This window comes from Camponotus floridanus, unplaced genomic scaffold, assembly GCF_003227725.1.
Source record: "Camponotus floridanus strain SB8 unplaced genomic scaffold, Cflo_v7.5 scaffold123, whole genome shotgun sequence".
In the NCBI taxonomy this organism is placed as follows: domain Eukaryota; kingdom Metazoa; phylum Arthropoda; class Insecta; order Hymenoptera; family Formicidae; genus Camponotus; species Camponotus floridanus.
Window position 1 is genome coordinate 233,048 of NW_020229241.1, and position 16,015 is coordinate 249,062.

The 16,015-nt window shown below is 34.4% G+C and overlaps 1 protein-coding gene across 4 annotated transcripts in view; it reads left to right on the plus strand.

The window, feature by feature from the left end:
• The window catches only part of LOC105249883 (tetraspanin-1), a 52,510-nt gene that overhangs the window by 13,542 nt on the left and 22,953 nt on the right, over window positions 1-16,015 (plus strand). For all 4 annotated transcript variants that reach the window (XM_020027117.2, XM_011255652.3, XM_011255651.3 and 1 more), the window contains exons 2-4: window positions 3,413-3,498; window positions 4,758-4,856; window positions 14,591-14,719. In XM_020027117.2, the coding sequence (XP_019882676.1) occupies window positions 3,439-3,498; window positions 4,758-4,856; window positions 14,591-14,719 (288 nt within the window). In that variant the 5' untranslated portion in view covers window positions 3,413-3,438. The remainder of the gene's footprint in view (window positions 1-3,412; window positions 3,499-4,757; window positions 4,857-14,590; window positions 14,720-16,015) is intronic.

Here is a 16,015-nt window from a genome sequence, read left to right on the forward strand (position 1 = left end):
GCTCGGAGCTACGGTGCTCTCGATTTTCCCGGCGCTATCGTCCCTTTCCCGGGAGATTCCCCTCTCCCTTCTCCCTCCTTCGTTTCTCGATTACACGTCGAGAATCGTCAGAGACTCTCGAGTGGCCGAGACGAGCCATGTTTGTCGTGTCGGGGATTGCGAGGTCGCAGAAATTACGCGGGATGACGCGCGGCCCTCCCGGAGAACGAGGACCAGGCGGTTGCTGAAGGTTGCAGCAGCACCAGCAGCACCACCATCAGCAGCAGTTCTCGCAGTCGATACCGCCGCTGCGCCGAAGCAATGCGAGACGACAGGGGGGGATGCTCTCGTGTAGCAACGAGAATCGTGCTCTGGATATTCGATATTGGGTCGCTTGGATCAAGCCTCTCCCTCTTTCCACCTTGCTGATCCGCGGTCGACTCGAATTTGAGTAGAACGGAAGTCCCTCGACGATCTGACGCTTACTTTCGCCCGCGAAATGAGATCGTCGCGTTTTAATTTCCAGCAGAACACCCTATACAAAATGGAGATTCGATAAGCAACACCTCTGCACCGCTTTCAGTTGCAATCTTTATGAAGTAGAAAAAAATCTAAACAAATTCAGACAAAACAAAACAAAAGGCAATTACGAGCAATCACAAGATGTTGAGTGTGTAAATGTAAATTTAGTATATATTTGAGTGAACGTTTCGATTCTTTCTTTGAACCATCTTCAACACAAAATACAATTATTAAAAATTATAACTAATACATATATTATCAATCGGTCGTTACAATATTATAGAAAACGGTCAGAAAACTAAATAATGGCGATAAATCCATCGAATGTCAATATATGACAAAAAATCTAATATGTGTACAAGGTGTATCAGAGCGACCGTATCAGGCTGATATTTCGAAAAATACGCATTTACTTGAAAAATGTTCCGAACAAAAGTTGTAGGACTTTAAGGGGCGCATTACATAGCATGGTTAGTGTGACCTTGGATAGTGTTGTTAAGGACACGGAAAAATCAATTAAAAGTTTTTAAAGGGAAACCCCTATTTTTGATTATATATTCTTATAGCTGACCTCGAGAGCTTTCCAAAACACTATAATAAAGTATTTCTTCATTGAGTACTTTTCGAGTTATAAGGCTTGAAATCATTCCTTAATTTTATATAAACCGTAAAATATCTTGTGAAATATTCATTTTTCGATTATCTTACCTTAATAATTTTATGTACAAAATAATGAGAGGAATCAATTGGTGTAAAAAACACATAGTTGTTTTTAAAAAAAATATGTAATTGTTAATTGCAAATTACATATTTTTTTCTTAAAAACAACTATGTTTTTTCTTTACATCAATTGATTTCTCTCATTATTTTGTACATAAAATTATTAAGGTAAGATAATCGAAAAATGAATATTTCACAAGATATTTTACGGTTTATGTAAAATTAAGAAATGATTTCAAGCCTCATAACTCGAAAAGTACTCAATGAAGAAATACTTTATTATAGTGTTTTGGAAAGCTCTCGAGGTCAGCTATAAGAATATACAATCAAAAATAGGGGTTTCCATTTAAAAACTTTTAATTGATTTTTCCGTGTCCTTAACAACACTATCCAAGGTCACACTAACCATGCTATGTAATGCGCCCCTTAAAGTCCTACAACTTTTGTTCGGAACATTTTTCAAGTAAATGCGTATTTTTCGAAATACCAGCCTGGTACGGTCGCTCTGATACACCCTGTATATAACATCTAAACTCGAGTTTCAAACTAATTACAGTATTGGTCTGCTGATTCATCCTCGAACTTATCCCTCGTTGTTTAGCGAGGAAAATTGATGAAAAAAAATCATATTTGGAAAATCATGAGGAAGTTTAAAGCTGGACAGAGATCTGTAATCGGAGTCAAGGATGTCGATTGTCAGAATCGTCTTAATTCGCGATGAAAAAAAACATCCTTGAGACTGATTGGCAACTCTAGTTCTCTATAGCTCTAATTCGGACAATTCTCCCTCCTCTTTATTTTCCGCCCACAATGTGCGACGATACGTTTGTGCGCTCGCCTACGCTAATTAGTCACTTGTCGGGTGTTGTTTGTCTGTCGCAAAATCGGCTTCGAATCAAAGCATGCATCGATGACAAGTGGATTTAAATGCATTTGTTTGCATCGTTTATCCTTAGCTGTGCTCCAGTAGCGAGCTCTGTAATTGTAGTTTGACCACTTTCTTTCTCTTTTCCTTTATCTCTTTCTTTCTCTTTCTCACTCTTTCTCTCATCTCTCATCTTTTTTCTTCATACTTTGAAAATATGCTATCAACATCACTATTGTTATTAGGAATCTCTTTAATTATGTATTATTGTATATACGTGGGTCGTTTGATAAGTTTGGTAAATTTTCGTGAAATTGCGTCACAATCCATTTGGTGACGCCTCATCAGCCTACTTTTCCGAAGGTATTAAAAAATTGGAAATTTGATGGACTAAGTGTATAGACCTCGATGGAGACTATATTAAGAAATTACATAAATTTTTTCAAAAATAACGTGTTTTATTTTTTACCAAACTTATCAAACGATCCTCGTACATTAAAATAAAAATTTATAAATTATACAAGGTGTACCAGACTTAATGAATCAGCCGTTATTGGTAGATTTTTGAGATCATTTGGAGACGAAAAGTCTAATACTAAAATGTTGAGGAAGACTTCATAAAAATTTCCAAACTACTGACTACTGTTGCATGGAAAATACAATCGCGCTCACTGTAGAATTCTATTTTTTATTTTATATTCATCCCTATATCGATATCGATATTATGCTGTACATGGACCCCTTAATGCGCTATGTCCCTGAGCATAGGAGGACGTAACGCGCCGATTGGTAATCTTTAATCTTTTTCAGTGCCGAAATTACATCTTCCTCAACATTTTGTTATTAAGATTTTCGTTTCTAAATAATCTCAGGAATCTACCATTAACGACTGATTCGTTAAGTCTGGGACACTCTGTACATACGTAAAATATGTCTCTTAGCAAAGTGCTTTTCATCCATAAATCCTCTGATCAATTTTCAGTCAACTTCCTTAGCGAGAAATCTCGAGGTTTTTTCCTTCTTTTCAATTTTTTGCTAAATATCCCCAATCTTTAAATTATAGATCTGTCAAAATAAAGTTTACCCGAAACTAAATATGTTGAATAAGATTTTCTTTTCTATTATTTTCTTACATTTTTAAAATTCTATTGCTCGATTCCAATCACTGCCTTAGCTGCCACTAATGTCATTAGTGACTCAATTAACTGTCTCTCGATGTTTGTATTTAAAGAGAAACTGGCTTTAAGTTGGAATCGAGGAAAGTGAAAAATAGACGATTTCGACAAGTCTACATGTATAATTAACGAACATATTAATTTGTTACAGGTGCAGTCTAGAAATTTGCTGCGAAAATGAGTTGCGCGTCGCAGTGCGCCAAGTACTTTCTCTGCTTCTTCAACTTTATATTCTTCGTAAGTATACACGGGGTTTCCGCATAATAATAGCAATCTAAACCGGAGTCTGCATTTCCTGCGTCTGCACTTTGCGAGACGTCGCGATCGCGCGGTTGATAATTCATCAACATCGCAACCAGCCACGATCGCATAATTGCACTTCGCTCGAACCCTCGCCTCGCTTTGGGGACCACCACGTTGAAATACATTTCTCACTCGTTTCATACATACGAGCAAATTACATGCGTGTATGCTGATAAGACACGAACATCTCGAGCCATCTCTGTGGGAGCGTTAACGTTGCGAGAAAAATTGCGTTCTTTCTCGCGACGAAAGAGTACAGTTGTACAATTCTATACAGGGTGTTTGCTTCCTGGAAAACATGGAAAGCTTGGATTTTTCAAGAATTTCTTTCTTGTACCTGGAAAAATCAGAAAAATTCTCATGAAATTCTATTGGAGCTCAGGAAATTTCTTTAAAGAATCCTCTCTTTGATCATTTTACTACATTTTATATCGTAACCAGTTAGCAACTCAAGTGAATTACGTGTTTAAAATATATTATGAGTATGTATATTTGTTTATAATATATCTTCGATGTTTTAACTAAATATTGAAATACATGTTTTTTATTGTAATTTTCAGTGATAAAGAAATGAAAATTTTATGCAAATGAGAAATGCTTATCTTGAAAGTTATTCAATCTTGTTTAGATATTTCATATTTACAAATTTAATATTTGAAACTTAAGAGAATGTATTTTTTCTTCGTACAAGTGAAAAACATTATAAAACGCATACAATGAAAAAATTATTTAGAAAGTTGCATAAAAAAAATCTGTAAAATAAAATTTCTTTGCCTGGAATTTTGAGCAAAAATACCTTGAAGATCAGGGAATTTTCAGGGAATTTTGTTTTATAAAATTTGAGTAGATATTTTAGAAAATTTATATGCCGTTACGGTGCACGATTCTTGGTTTCTTACCACAGTTCTTGGTCTCTATCTTATAACATCAAAAGCGAACGTGAAAATAAAGTTTAGTTTCGAGACGAGGTACTCGCGTGTTCGACAATGATTGACAAAACATGTCGAAGATTTTCCCCTCTTTACTGTACCCTTCATTGGAACAAATAGATGTATAATTTAATGTGCCCGCATGCGATCGCAAGTGAAAAGTAGCCAAGCCCGCACTTCGAGTTCTGGGCCGCTTCCTTTGGTCAACCTTGAAGTCCACGAAGCAGAACGGAGATGTACAACGAGATGCTTCGTATTTTGCAGGTCGCCGGAGGAGCGGCACTGACTGTCGGTATCTGGCTTTTCGCTGACAGGAGCTCGTTCACCAATCTCATCGGGAAGCTCGATCAATCCGACATCCTGGTAAGAATATGAACCAACAAATTAATTAATAAAAAGAAAAAATTAAAATAATAATCAAGGCTAAGAACCCGTACTAGATGGAATAGCGTATCAAACAATTTAATTAGTTACAAGTAAAAAATTAATTAATCATAAAAAATTATATTTTTGCGCGTCAAATACGTATTTTCCCTAAAAATCGCCCTATGATTCACGCAGCACCACTTGTTTGTGTAGTCGTATGGCAAATTGGCCAAGCACCAAAATAATACAAGCGTTCATCTTACAAATGCGTAGAAATCATCACGCCCAACCCGGCAAAGCCAAGAACTCGCTGATTTAACTTTAATTTAATTGGTCGTAAAACACACGAAATCTTTCGCAAAATTGTGATCAAAGAGGATATATATGGTCTTTTAATATCTTGAAGAAACCGGACAATTCTCAGCAAAAATACCGGTTTGTCTAACGAACGTTTCGTTGTGTTAGATTCCTGCTGTGGTCTTTACGAGCTTCTCTATCGCTTTCTTATTCAGGTAGGATCGCAATAATTTTCATGACCTGTCCTGAAATCCAGACGGAACAAATTTCAGACGGAAAGCATTTAATTAAGCGTCTCGTTTTCAAAAACTAAGAATTGTGTCGACAATTTTAATTGGACTCGCGTATTAATTTGCTTTGCTAATTTTATTGCCGGTTTTCGAGATTGCTTTACGACTCGTTGCTTCTCTCGCGAAAGAAAAAATTCTCAAGCAGGTCCTAGGCTTCCCTCCCTCACTAGGATATGTTAGAAGGAAAATGGCTCGCACGTATCCTTATAACTGGCTATTTATACTACTCCAAGTTTCTCTTGCGCAATCATGGTAATTATGTCGTAAGTTTGTTATGCAATTTCGAGGTAGGTGCAACAAGAAAGTTTTGCTTGAACGAGACTGGATTTGATTCCTGATACGCGCGATTATCAATCAGGAAAAATATCTCTCTTTCATATTTAATTTGTATATTTTCACGCACACACTGAGAAAAATCGTTTGATTGTAGCAACAAAACGTATACGATTGAAGGCATTTTGGTTAAATCAAACAAGAATTTCTAGTTATGATAAGAATCGATTTTCTATAACTAGAACGTTTAATAGATTTTACTATAAGGATTTGGTTAGTATTTCCTGGTTGGATCTATAAAATTTGTTACATTAACTTCTTTGCTGCTAGACGGCAGCCACTCTTAACTTAACTCGTATTCAATATTTGCCATGAAATGTATATAAAGAATTAGTATTAACATTAAATCCAAAGTATATATTTTTTTCTTTTACGAGCAGTGCCAGAAAGAGGACGCTAGTTCTCTGATTGTGTGTGTTTGAGCTGCATCCTCTTTTTGCATCATTGTTTATCAGTTTAATTTCTAACAAACTGAACTTAAAATAATTTATTCAATAATCTGGATTGAATTTATCCAATAATCTTGTTGAAATTTAGAATATTAAACAGACTTTTGAGATTAGATGGAAAAAATTTTAGACGACTTGGTGCTGAGTTTAGTATTATTAACGAGAAAATTTGGTAAATTTAACAGGAAGAAATTAATCAGATTCATCTGATGATTCCTACAAGAATTCTGGTTCGTCCATTTTCCAACAGACATACTGATTGAATCTACCAGAATTCTAATTAATTCAATCAGATTTTTTTCTCAGTGCACTATTTATCAGTTTAATTTTTAACAAACTAAATTTAAAATAATTTATTCAATAATCTGGATTGAATTTATCCAATAATCTTGTTGAAATTTAGAATATTAAACAGACTTTTGAGATTAGATGGAAAAAATTTTAGACGACTTGGTGCTGAGTTTAGTATTATTAACGAGAAAATTTGATAAATTTAACAGGAAGAAATTAATCAGATTCATCTGGTGATTCCTACAAGAATTCTGGTTCGTCCATTTTTCAACAGACATACTGATTGAATCTACCAGAATTTTAATTAATTCAATCAGATTTTTTTCTCAGTGCACTATTTATCAGTTTAATTTTTAACAAACTAAATTTAAAATAATTTATTCAATAATCTGGATTGAATTTATCCAATAATCTTGTTGAAATTTAGAATATTAAACAGACTTTTGAGATTAGATGGAAAAAATTTTAGACGACTTGGTGCTGAGTTTAGTATTATTAACGAGAAAATTTGATAAATTTAACAGGAAGAAATTAATCAGATTCATCTGATGATTCCTACAAGAATTCTGGTTCGTCCATTTTCCAACAGACATACTGATTGAATCTACCAGAATTCTAATTAATTCAATCAGATTTTTTTCTCAGTGCACTATTTATCAGTTTAATTTTTAACATAAATTTAAAATAATTTATTCAATAATCTGGATTGAATTTATCCAATAATCTTGTTGAAATTTAGAATATTAAACAGACTTTTGAGATTAGATGGAAAAAATTTTAGACGACTTGGTGCTGAGTTTAGTATTATTAACGAGAAAATTTGATAAATTTAACAGGAAGAAATTAATCAGATTCATCTGGTGATTCCTACAAGAATTTTAATTCATCCATTTTCCAACAGACATACTGTTTTGAACTTGGTTGAATCTACCAGAATTCTAATTAATGCAACCAGATTTTTTAATCCAACAGACATTACTGTTTTGGACTTGGTTGAATCTAACAGAATTCTAATTAATGCAAACAGATTTTTTTCTCCGTGTATGATACGATAAGTAAATTATTCTTGACGCTTCCTTTTGCCGATAAATCCCTTTCGTTAGCATTCAAACTATCTTTATCACTAACGTGACTTATTCATTAACAAGCACGTGTGAAATGCAGATGTGTAACAAGATATGTGCGACGTACATACATATATACGTATTGTAATATAATACCATTGTCTGTATTATGGATACATCGCTATAACACCCGCATATTAACGTGATTTTCCTATAATACGTCCTTGAAATGAATATGCAAAGCGAAGGAATATGCTTCGCCGATTCCTTTCATAGATTTTTTTCATTTCTCTTGAATTTTTCTTCAAAAAATAAATCTCTTATATAAATCGAATGAGAATAAATAAGTGACATTTCTAAGCTCTCGACGAAAGTCTCCAAATTTCTATCGAGAAACTAGTTTTAGTTTTTTAGGTCAGCTTGCCGGACATGAACACTCATTTTTTTCTTTAGAAAGATGCCAAATGCACAATAAAATATTTAACAGTCGTAACACACGTACTTATTAGGCTTTTCTTAACCGCAAGTCGCGCAAGAGATACGAGATAATCTTACGTTTAACGAGGTGCTTGACTCTATAAGCTGCGAGGAGAAAAGGCATAAAAAGAACGACCTTAAAGACTATCACGATTAATGAGAACAATAGAGGATAGCGTACTTCCTTCGCATAAATACTACTGCACGCTTCTTTCCTTCGTCCTGTGCATCTAATCATCTTTTATTAATGACATCATGCCATATTTTGACTCTTGGTTCTTATAGCATTCTCGTAAAAAGAAGAGGGATTACACGAATTTTGATGAAATTAAATGTGCCTTGTCGGAAGGTGTCTATGAAAAAAAGAGAATTCGTAGATGTTCTAAAAGGAAGTAAAACAAATAGGATCCTTTTCACACAGTAATCTTTTATGCCGGCAGATGTAGGCATAGACATAGCGTAAAAAAGTGCATGCGCTGTTAATTATTATAATTAGAGAATGACCCATCGTGACGTGCGCTTTCTAATCCGCTGCACCTCTGCTTTGAGTCTCCTTATCACTAAGTAATTAATGTTTATTCTGTTAGTTTCACTTTATCTCGAATCTTGATTACGATGGTCGTTCTGGATTTTAAGACACAAAAAAATAACGAGCCTTTTAGATTTCATTTACACGCGTTGTTTGTATTCTGATATAATTTGACGTTCGAGAGTTTATTATATATAATATTTATTATACAGGGTGTTTCTTAATAAGTGCGAAAAATTTTAGGAGATGACACTTTGTCGAAAATTAAGGAGAGTTTTTCATATAAACATATACTCCTACATCCCTCTCTGTGGGAGTTACACTTCTCCAAAAATGGGGATAAAAATTAGGTTTTTATTTTTTCCTCAAATTTGGAACAAGTTAAAGAAATGAAATTAGGTAGATATTTTTTAATAGTAAAAAGGTTATTCATTAATATTTTTTTCAGCCTCTCATATTGTTATAAGGGAATGAAACTAGCAACCCCTATTCAATTTTTTATTAAAACTGTTTAATGGGCCGGAATATGATAATCTAAAAAATATGCAAAAAGTTTGATTTATTTGGAAACTTTTTTATTTCTTTTATTTTTTTCATAGTATCAATAGTTTTCAAGAAAAAAATTAAATACATTATCGTGTACAGGATGGTGCTAAATAGCATAGGTTTCGAATTATGAGAAGTTAAGTTTTAAAGTAAAAATAAAATTAGAGAAAATGTTGAGAAAATTGGAACAAAAACAAAATCTTAATAAAAACCCAAAAAATAAAAACCTAATTTTTACCACAGGGAGGGATCTGGAGTATATGTTTATATGGAAAATCCCTCTTAATTTTCGACAAAGAATCATCTCCTAAAAAATTTTTCGCGCTTATTAAAAAACACTCTATATATATATAATATCTTCTTTCTATTTAAATTTCGGCAAATGTCTTAACATATGATTCATATTCTTGATTTTTACCTCACTTCACCATACCTTGACTAGTGAATGATAAGAAAAATCCGACTGGCAGATTGTTTTCACGCGCAACGTGATATACTACGTAGGTAGACAGCAATGCTACGGACAGGGAGAAACGTAATTATCGGTACTTGGCCGCTGATGAGATGATTGGTTGTCACATTAGCGGAACGCGTGGGAGGATCGGGGTGATCTCCATCGCGGATTCGTGGTTCATAGTCCACCGCTGGACAAACATAAAGGCCAAAGCTCTCGAACAATTTTACGTATCTTCTTAGAGATTCACGAATAGGGGCATTATCTGAAAATATTATTTTTTATATTCACATCGTCGTACATTGCTTAGACGATGGCGGAGCTAGATAGCGGAACGCGACGAAGAAAAGTAAAAGTGCCGCTTTCATTTTTCATATATTTCGCGCAAGCGGCGAAAGGATAACGCATGTTTCCTTATGATAAATTAAATTATTAGAGTGATAAATATCCACTTAAATATATCTACGCGATACGCGTATAAAGTTCTTTTGAATTTCTTGTAATTTGTGATGCTATTAAATGTAACGTAGAAAAAAAATTAATACAATTAATATTACTCGCGCATTATTAGTGAAGGCTCTTAGAAAGTAGCTTCTAATGACTTCGGAGACAGACTATAACTCGTAACTGTTGTCTCTTTTAGAAACTCCTCGCGAATAGAATTCTCGATTAAAAATGAAGTAAGCTAGTTGCTTAAGATGTTGAAGCTTATCTAACCGTCAGCCTGTTGATTGCTCAAGATGTCGAGTCTTAATCAGCCTGATGGTTGCTTATCTTCGGAGATAACTTATTAGGCCAACTAAAAGCTAGAGTTTTCGTGAAGTAAAAAAATTGATTTGAACTTGAAGCAAAGAACTTTTACAGTTCAGAAGAAAAGTTTGTTTATAGAAAAAATATACAGACTTTGTAGAGAGAATGGTGGAACATGAGTGGAAACAAACGGACGTGAAACTGCAAAGGCGAAAGACGATTAAGTGCTTCATCCTCGAGTAGCGCGACTTAGCGAGAGATAGTGCACTGTCGTTTACATTTCCTCGACAACTCGACTCCACTTCCTTTCGCGTCTCTCGTCGTCGTTGAAATTCAACGGACCGTCTCCGATTTATGATAGCCACTATTAATTGCTGCCTCGATAAAGAACCGGACCAACAGTCTTGTGCGATTGATTATGCGTCAGGTAACATCGGTATGGGCTAAGGACGATGATAACATGCTTCCGAGACGAATTGGACTCGAAATAGAAAGGAAAATTTCTCTTGGGAACGAGACAATTCCGAGTACTTGGCTCTCACATGTAGAGAAAGAGAGAACCTTTTTCCATCAAATAGTGTAAGCAAGGAATTTAGGACGTACGTCATTGGCTCCAGAAAATGCATTAACTCGCTGACGCATGCGCAACGCACATCCACGTACTGCAAATGCGTAAAATTGGGTCATTTCGGAGCGACGTGCACAGCTCGTGCGCGACGAGTTATAGAAATTCGACTGGAGAGAAAATTACCCTGGTTCAAAAAACCTCTATGACATGTTGGAGAGAATCATAGTTTTAACCCTTTTAGGAGCACATTTTTTTGTGTAGATCGACAACAAAGATCATGATGGTTTTATAGGTTTTTGGGTCACTGATTACGAATCAGGCATCATAATTTCAAAATTCAAGATGGCGGATTCAAGATGGCGGATTATATCTTAGAAATATTGACAAACTTGATATTTTCAAAAAATTCAATAAAAGGCTTAAAGGACCAGCGCAATGATGTAAAGAAGCGAAAAAACGGTTATATTAATGTAATACATCCAATAAAATGTTTATTTAATATAAATGACAAACGCTGCGTTTCGATCCAATTCGGATCCTTTTCAATGTCAAATCGCGAAAATTGATATTTTCAGATGAAATCACGTATATATGGATTTTCAGGGTCAAGGTACAAAAAACAGTGACCCTATAAAATTCTCAATATGTAAAATTCTCAATTCCAGACAAAAATAAAAAATACATAAAGCGTGTTAGCATGGAAAGCCAGAAGAAATTCTATAATTCATGGATTTTTTTCTCAAAAACTACACATCTAATCGAAAAAACATCAAGAATACTTTCTTCTTCAAATTATATGCAAAATATGATAAGATTTTTTAAAATTGAAAATTATCAGATTTTAGATATGTCATCCGCCATATTGGATCCGCCATCTTGGATTTCCAAAATCTGAGGCCGGCATTGTGATCAGAGACCTCGAAAACTTATATATGTGCAATTTGGGATTGATTCAACAAGACCTGTATTCAAAACTGATTTTTTTCCGAAAAAATAGTGCTTTTTTCATATTAATTATTTATTAATTAATTATTGTCAACCCCCCCAGTGAAAAGGGATGGAAGATTACAATATGTAGATAATCAGAAGTCTAAGGAACTTGATTGCATGCATGTAACTGCCGTAATACATAATGAGGAAAATACTAAAGATAAATAGGTGTATCATATATGATACACCGCCCCTCAAAGGATTAAACTGACAGCCCAATAAACACAAAGGTCCATATTCTGAATCCTCTTTTATCGATAAAAGTGCCTTTAAAAGTGACTTATAGCCAATCAGAAGGCTTATAAGCCACTTTTAGAAGCACTTTTAAAATAAAAGAAGATTCAGAATATGGGCCAAAGTGACAGTATATAATATAACATTAATGTTATAATTTTCCACTCAACAACTGTAACTGTTATGTACATGTTACATTTATGTTATATTCCTGTTACTTTTCTTTTTGTTTACTGGAAGAGTACGTTTCGACTCGAATTCTGTGCTGTATCGTTTATCATTTCGCCGCGGTTGTTTTTCGATCAATCTGGCGGAACAAGTCGGTGAAACCGAACACGAGATACCCTTATTAGTCCTTTCACCTGGTGACCTGATTTTTCGCGGCACGCTTCGTGGCGTGCTGGTATACTAGTGGTCGTTCGATAAAACGCCTATACCGGCGTCGAACTAAAAATACTTTATATCCGTTCAACAGGTGTTTGAGATAAGAATGTCAACGTACTTACGGAGTAATCTCGTGCAGACAGATACAATGTCAGCGGATCGCTCGTTCCTGCGAACATAAAACAATGCTTGATTGAATCACGATTGTCTCATCTAACTTCACAAGTCGTAATGCTACGAAGTTCTTATTTTCACGTTATATCTCGAATGATCTCATCAGAGGACGAGATAGCGGAACGATTAGTTTACTCGAGGCTCACACTCGAGTCGTTAACTAATTGAAAAAAAGTAAGGTTATCGAGATAAATTTGTCGAATCTTCAAGAATCCTCTCGACGGGGGTGGACTTTCGCATGAAAAGATGGCGATCGAGAAAACACTTTTTTCGCGATTTTTAATTTTTACAAATGTCATTCATGTCGGGATGGACCCTCTCGAGTCCAGCAAACATCGGCAGATGCGCGTTTCTCGTCGACGCTTCGCATAAAGGACCGTCTATGCTGCCAACTCTGTTGATCTGCCTCGTGAAACTCGATATCCATCATGTAGGACGGAGACGACAGTTCGCATATAGCGAGCTTATAAGTATTCTAAGTGCTCCTCGCGAGCCATTATGTCATCCTCTTATATCGAGCGTGTTTTGTAATGATGTACAATACTCGCATGGATACTTGACGATGAGTCGACGAGCTTAACTTAATAATTGTTCGCAACTTACATAGCACTAGTTTTAACGAGCATCTGCATACTTTATGCACCTAACAATAAATATACACCAAGTATACATAAGAATGATACAGCGATTAGCGACAGAGTGTACTATTGATATCTTAATTTTATGGAAATGAAGCTATAATCGTTGCACAGAGTTTGCAGAGATTGAGGTTTCACAAGTGAATTATTCAAGGAGTTATATAAACACTTAATTTGTAAAGTATAAAACGGGGAATCTAGTACCCAATAAGCGATCATAAACTTTTTACGATATATCTAAATGATACACTGAGGAAAATCGTTTGATTGTATCAACAAGACGTATATGATTGAAGGCATTTTGGTTAAATCAAACAAGAATTTCTAGTTATCATGATAAGACTCGATTTTTTATAACTAGAACATTTAATAGATTTTACTATAGGGATTTGGTTAGTATCTTCTGATTGAATCTATAAAATTTCTTGTTACATTAATTTCTTTGCTTGCCGCTAGGCGGCGATTCACTCTTAACTTAACTCGTATTTGCCATGAAATGTATATAAAAAACTAGTATTAACATTAAATCCAAAGTATATTTTTTTTCTCTTACAAGCAGTAGTGCCAGAAAGAGGACGCTAGCTCTCTGATTGTGTGTTTGAGCTGCATCCTCTTTTTGCATCATTGTTTATCAGTTTAATTTTTAACAAACTGAACTTAAAATAATTTATTCAACAATCTTGATTGAATTTTATGCAATAATCGTGTTGGAATTCACAATATTAAACAGACTTTGGAAATTAGATGGAAAACATTTTAGACGACTTGGTGCTGGCAAGTTTAGTATTATTAACCAGAAAATTTGGTAAATTTAACAGGAAGAAATTAATCAGGTTCATCTGGTAATTTCTATAAGAATTCTGGTTCGTCCATTTTCCAACAGACTGTTTTGAACTTGGTTGAATCTATCAGAATTCTAATTAATGCAATCAGATTTTTTCTCAGTGTAAGAAAAATTCTAAGTGGCTGCGTAAAATTCTCGAGAAATTGATAAGAGAAAGAGAGATCTCTTTCATCTTCATAATTCATATTTTTGCAATTTCTAATTTAAAGAGAATTTATCTCACTGAGAATTTATATTCCTTATTACTACGTATGTACATAAATGATTTTAGTGAGTTTTCGTATTGTGATAAATATACATGACTTTTCGATAAGAGTTTATCAAGTTATATACATGACGATCTTACATCTCGGACTTTCAATGAATATTTATTGAAAGTTCGATCTGAATTCTCTCATCGTATCTTCCCTTTTTTGCAGAACAAAACAGATGCCGATGTCATCAGAATGACAGCCTACATTCTTATCGTAGCCGGTGCTCTTACGTTCATCGTCAGTTTCCTTGGGTATTGCGGTGCCATGTTCGAGTCTAGATGTCTTCTCTGCGTCGTAAGTCCGTTCTAATAAAGCTTGCTTCATTCAAAATTTTCGATGTGATGTTTATATATTCTGAATTGATTAGATAAAGATTAGAGAAACAGTTTCGCAAAATATGGAGCAAAACAAAAGTACAAGTAAGCTGTCGAAGTTTAAGCATTCATTAATGTACATTTTTTTGTATATTACATTAAGAATATATTATGCATATTTCAATATATAAATAATTTTGCATCAACGGAAGTGTGTAAATACATATACAGGGTGAGGCATTTATCTTGAGACAAGATAATATCTCGATTGGAGTCGATTATTTTGAAAAAAGTTTTAGACAAAAGTTGTATGGTTTCAAGGGGGACATAAAATGGTGTCATTAGTTTGATCTTGAAGAGCCACCTGAAGGACACGCGAAGGTCAATTGGTGTAAAGAAAACTCATAGTTGTTTCGAAAAAAAAAATGTAATTTGCAATTAACAATTACATATTTTTTCTTAAAAATAACTATGTCTTTTCTTTACACCAATTGATTCCTCTCATTATTTTGTACATAAAAGTATTAAGGTAAAATAATCGAAAAATGAATATTTTACAAGATATTTTACGGTTTATGTAAAATTAAAAAATGATTTCAAGCCTCATAACTTGGAAAGTACTTAATGAAAACTAACTTAATTATAATGTTTTGGAAAGCTCTTGAGATGAGCTACAAGAATATGCAAAAGCATATAGGGTGTCCCATTTAAAAAGTTGGAGCTGACCTTCGCGTGTCCTTCAGGTGGCTCTTCAAGATCAAACTAATAACACCATCTTATGTCCCCCTTGAAACCATACAACTTTTGTCTAAAACTTTTTTCAAAATAATCGACTCCAATCGAGATATTATCTTGTCTCAAGATAAATGCCCCACCCTGTATATCTTATAATAAATGCGCGATATCGACAAGAAAATTCTAGAGTATTACATATCAATATTTTGATAAAATATTATTATGATCGAAACTCTTAAGTTTCAGTCAAAGATCACAGCTTATTGAAAATGGCATATGTATGAGGTATGAACAAAAAGTTTGTGCACTGAGAATTTTTTTCTCGCTTCTATGGTGGTTTGGCATCTAGGAAGTTTTACGAGTAATGCAATTTAGCTCACTATCGAGGGCGCATTTTTTTGTGAAGGCAGCTTTTTTGCGCGGTCGAAATGGACCGAGATGTTTTAATCGAGCAAAGAGCCAACATCAAATTTCTTGTGAAACTCGATAAAAGCGGGCCAAAAATTCTTCAAATATTAGAAACTGTGTAAGCGGAATCTGA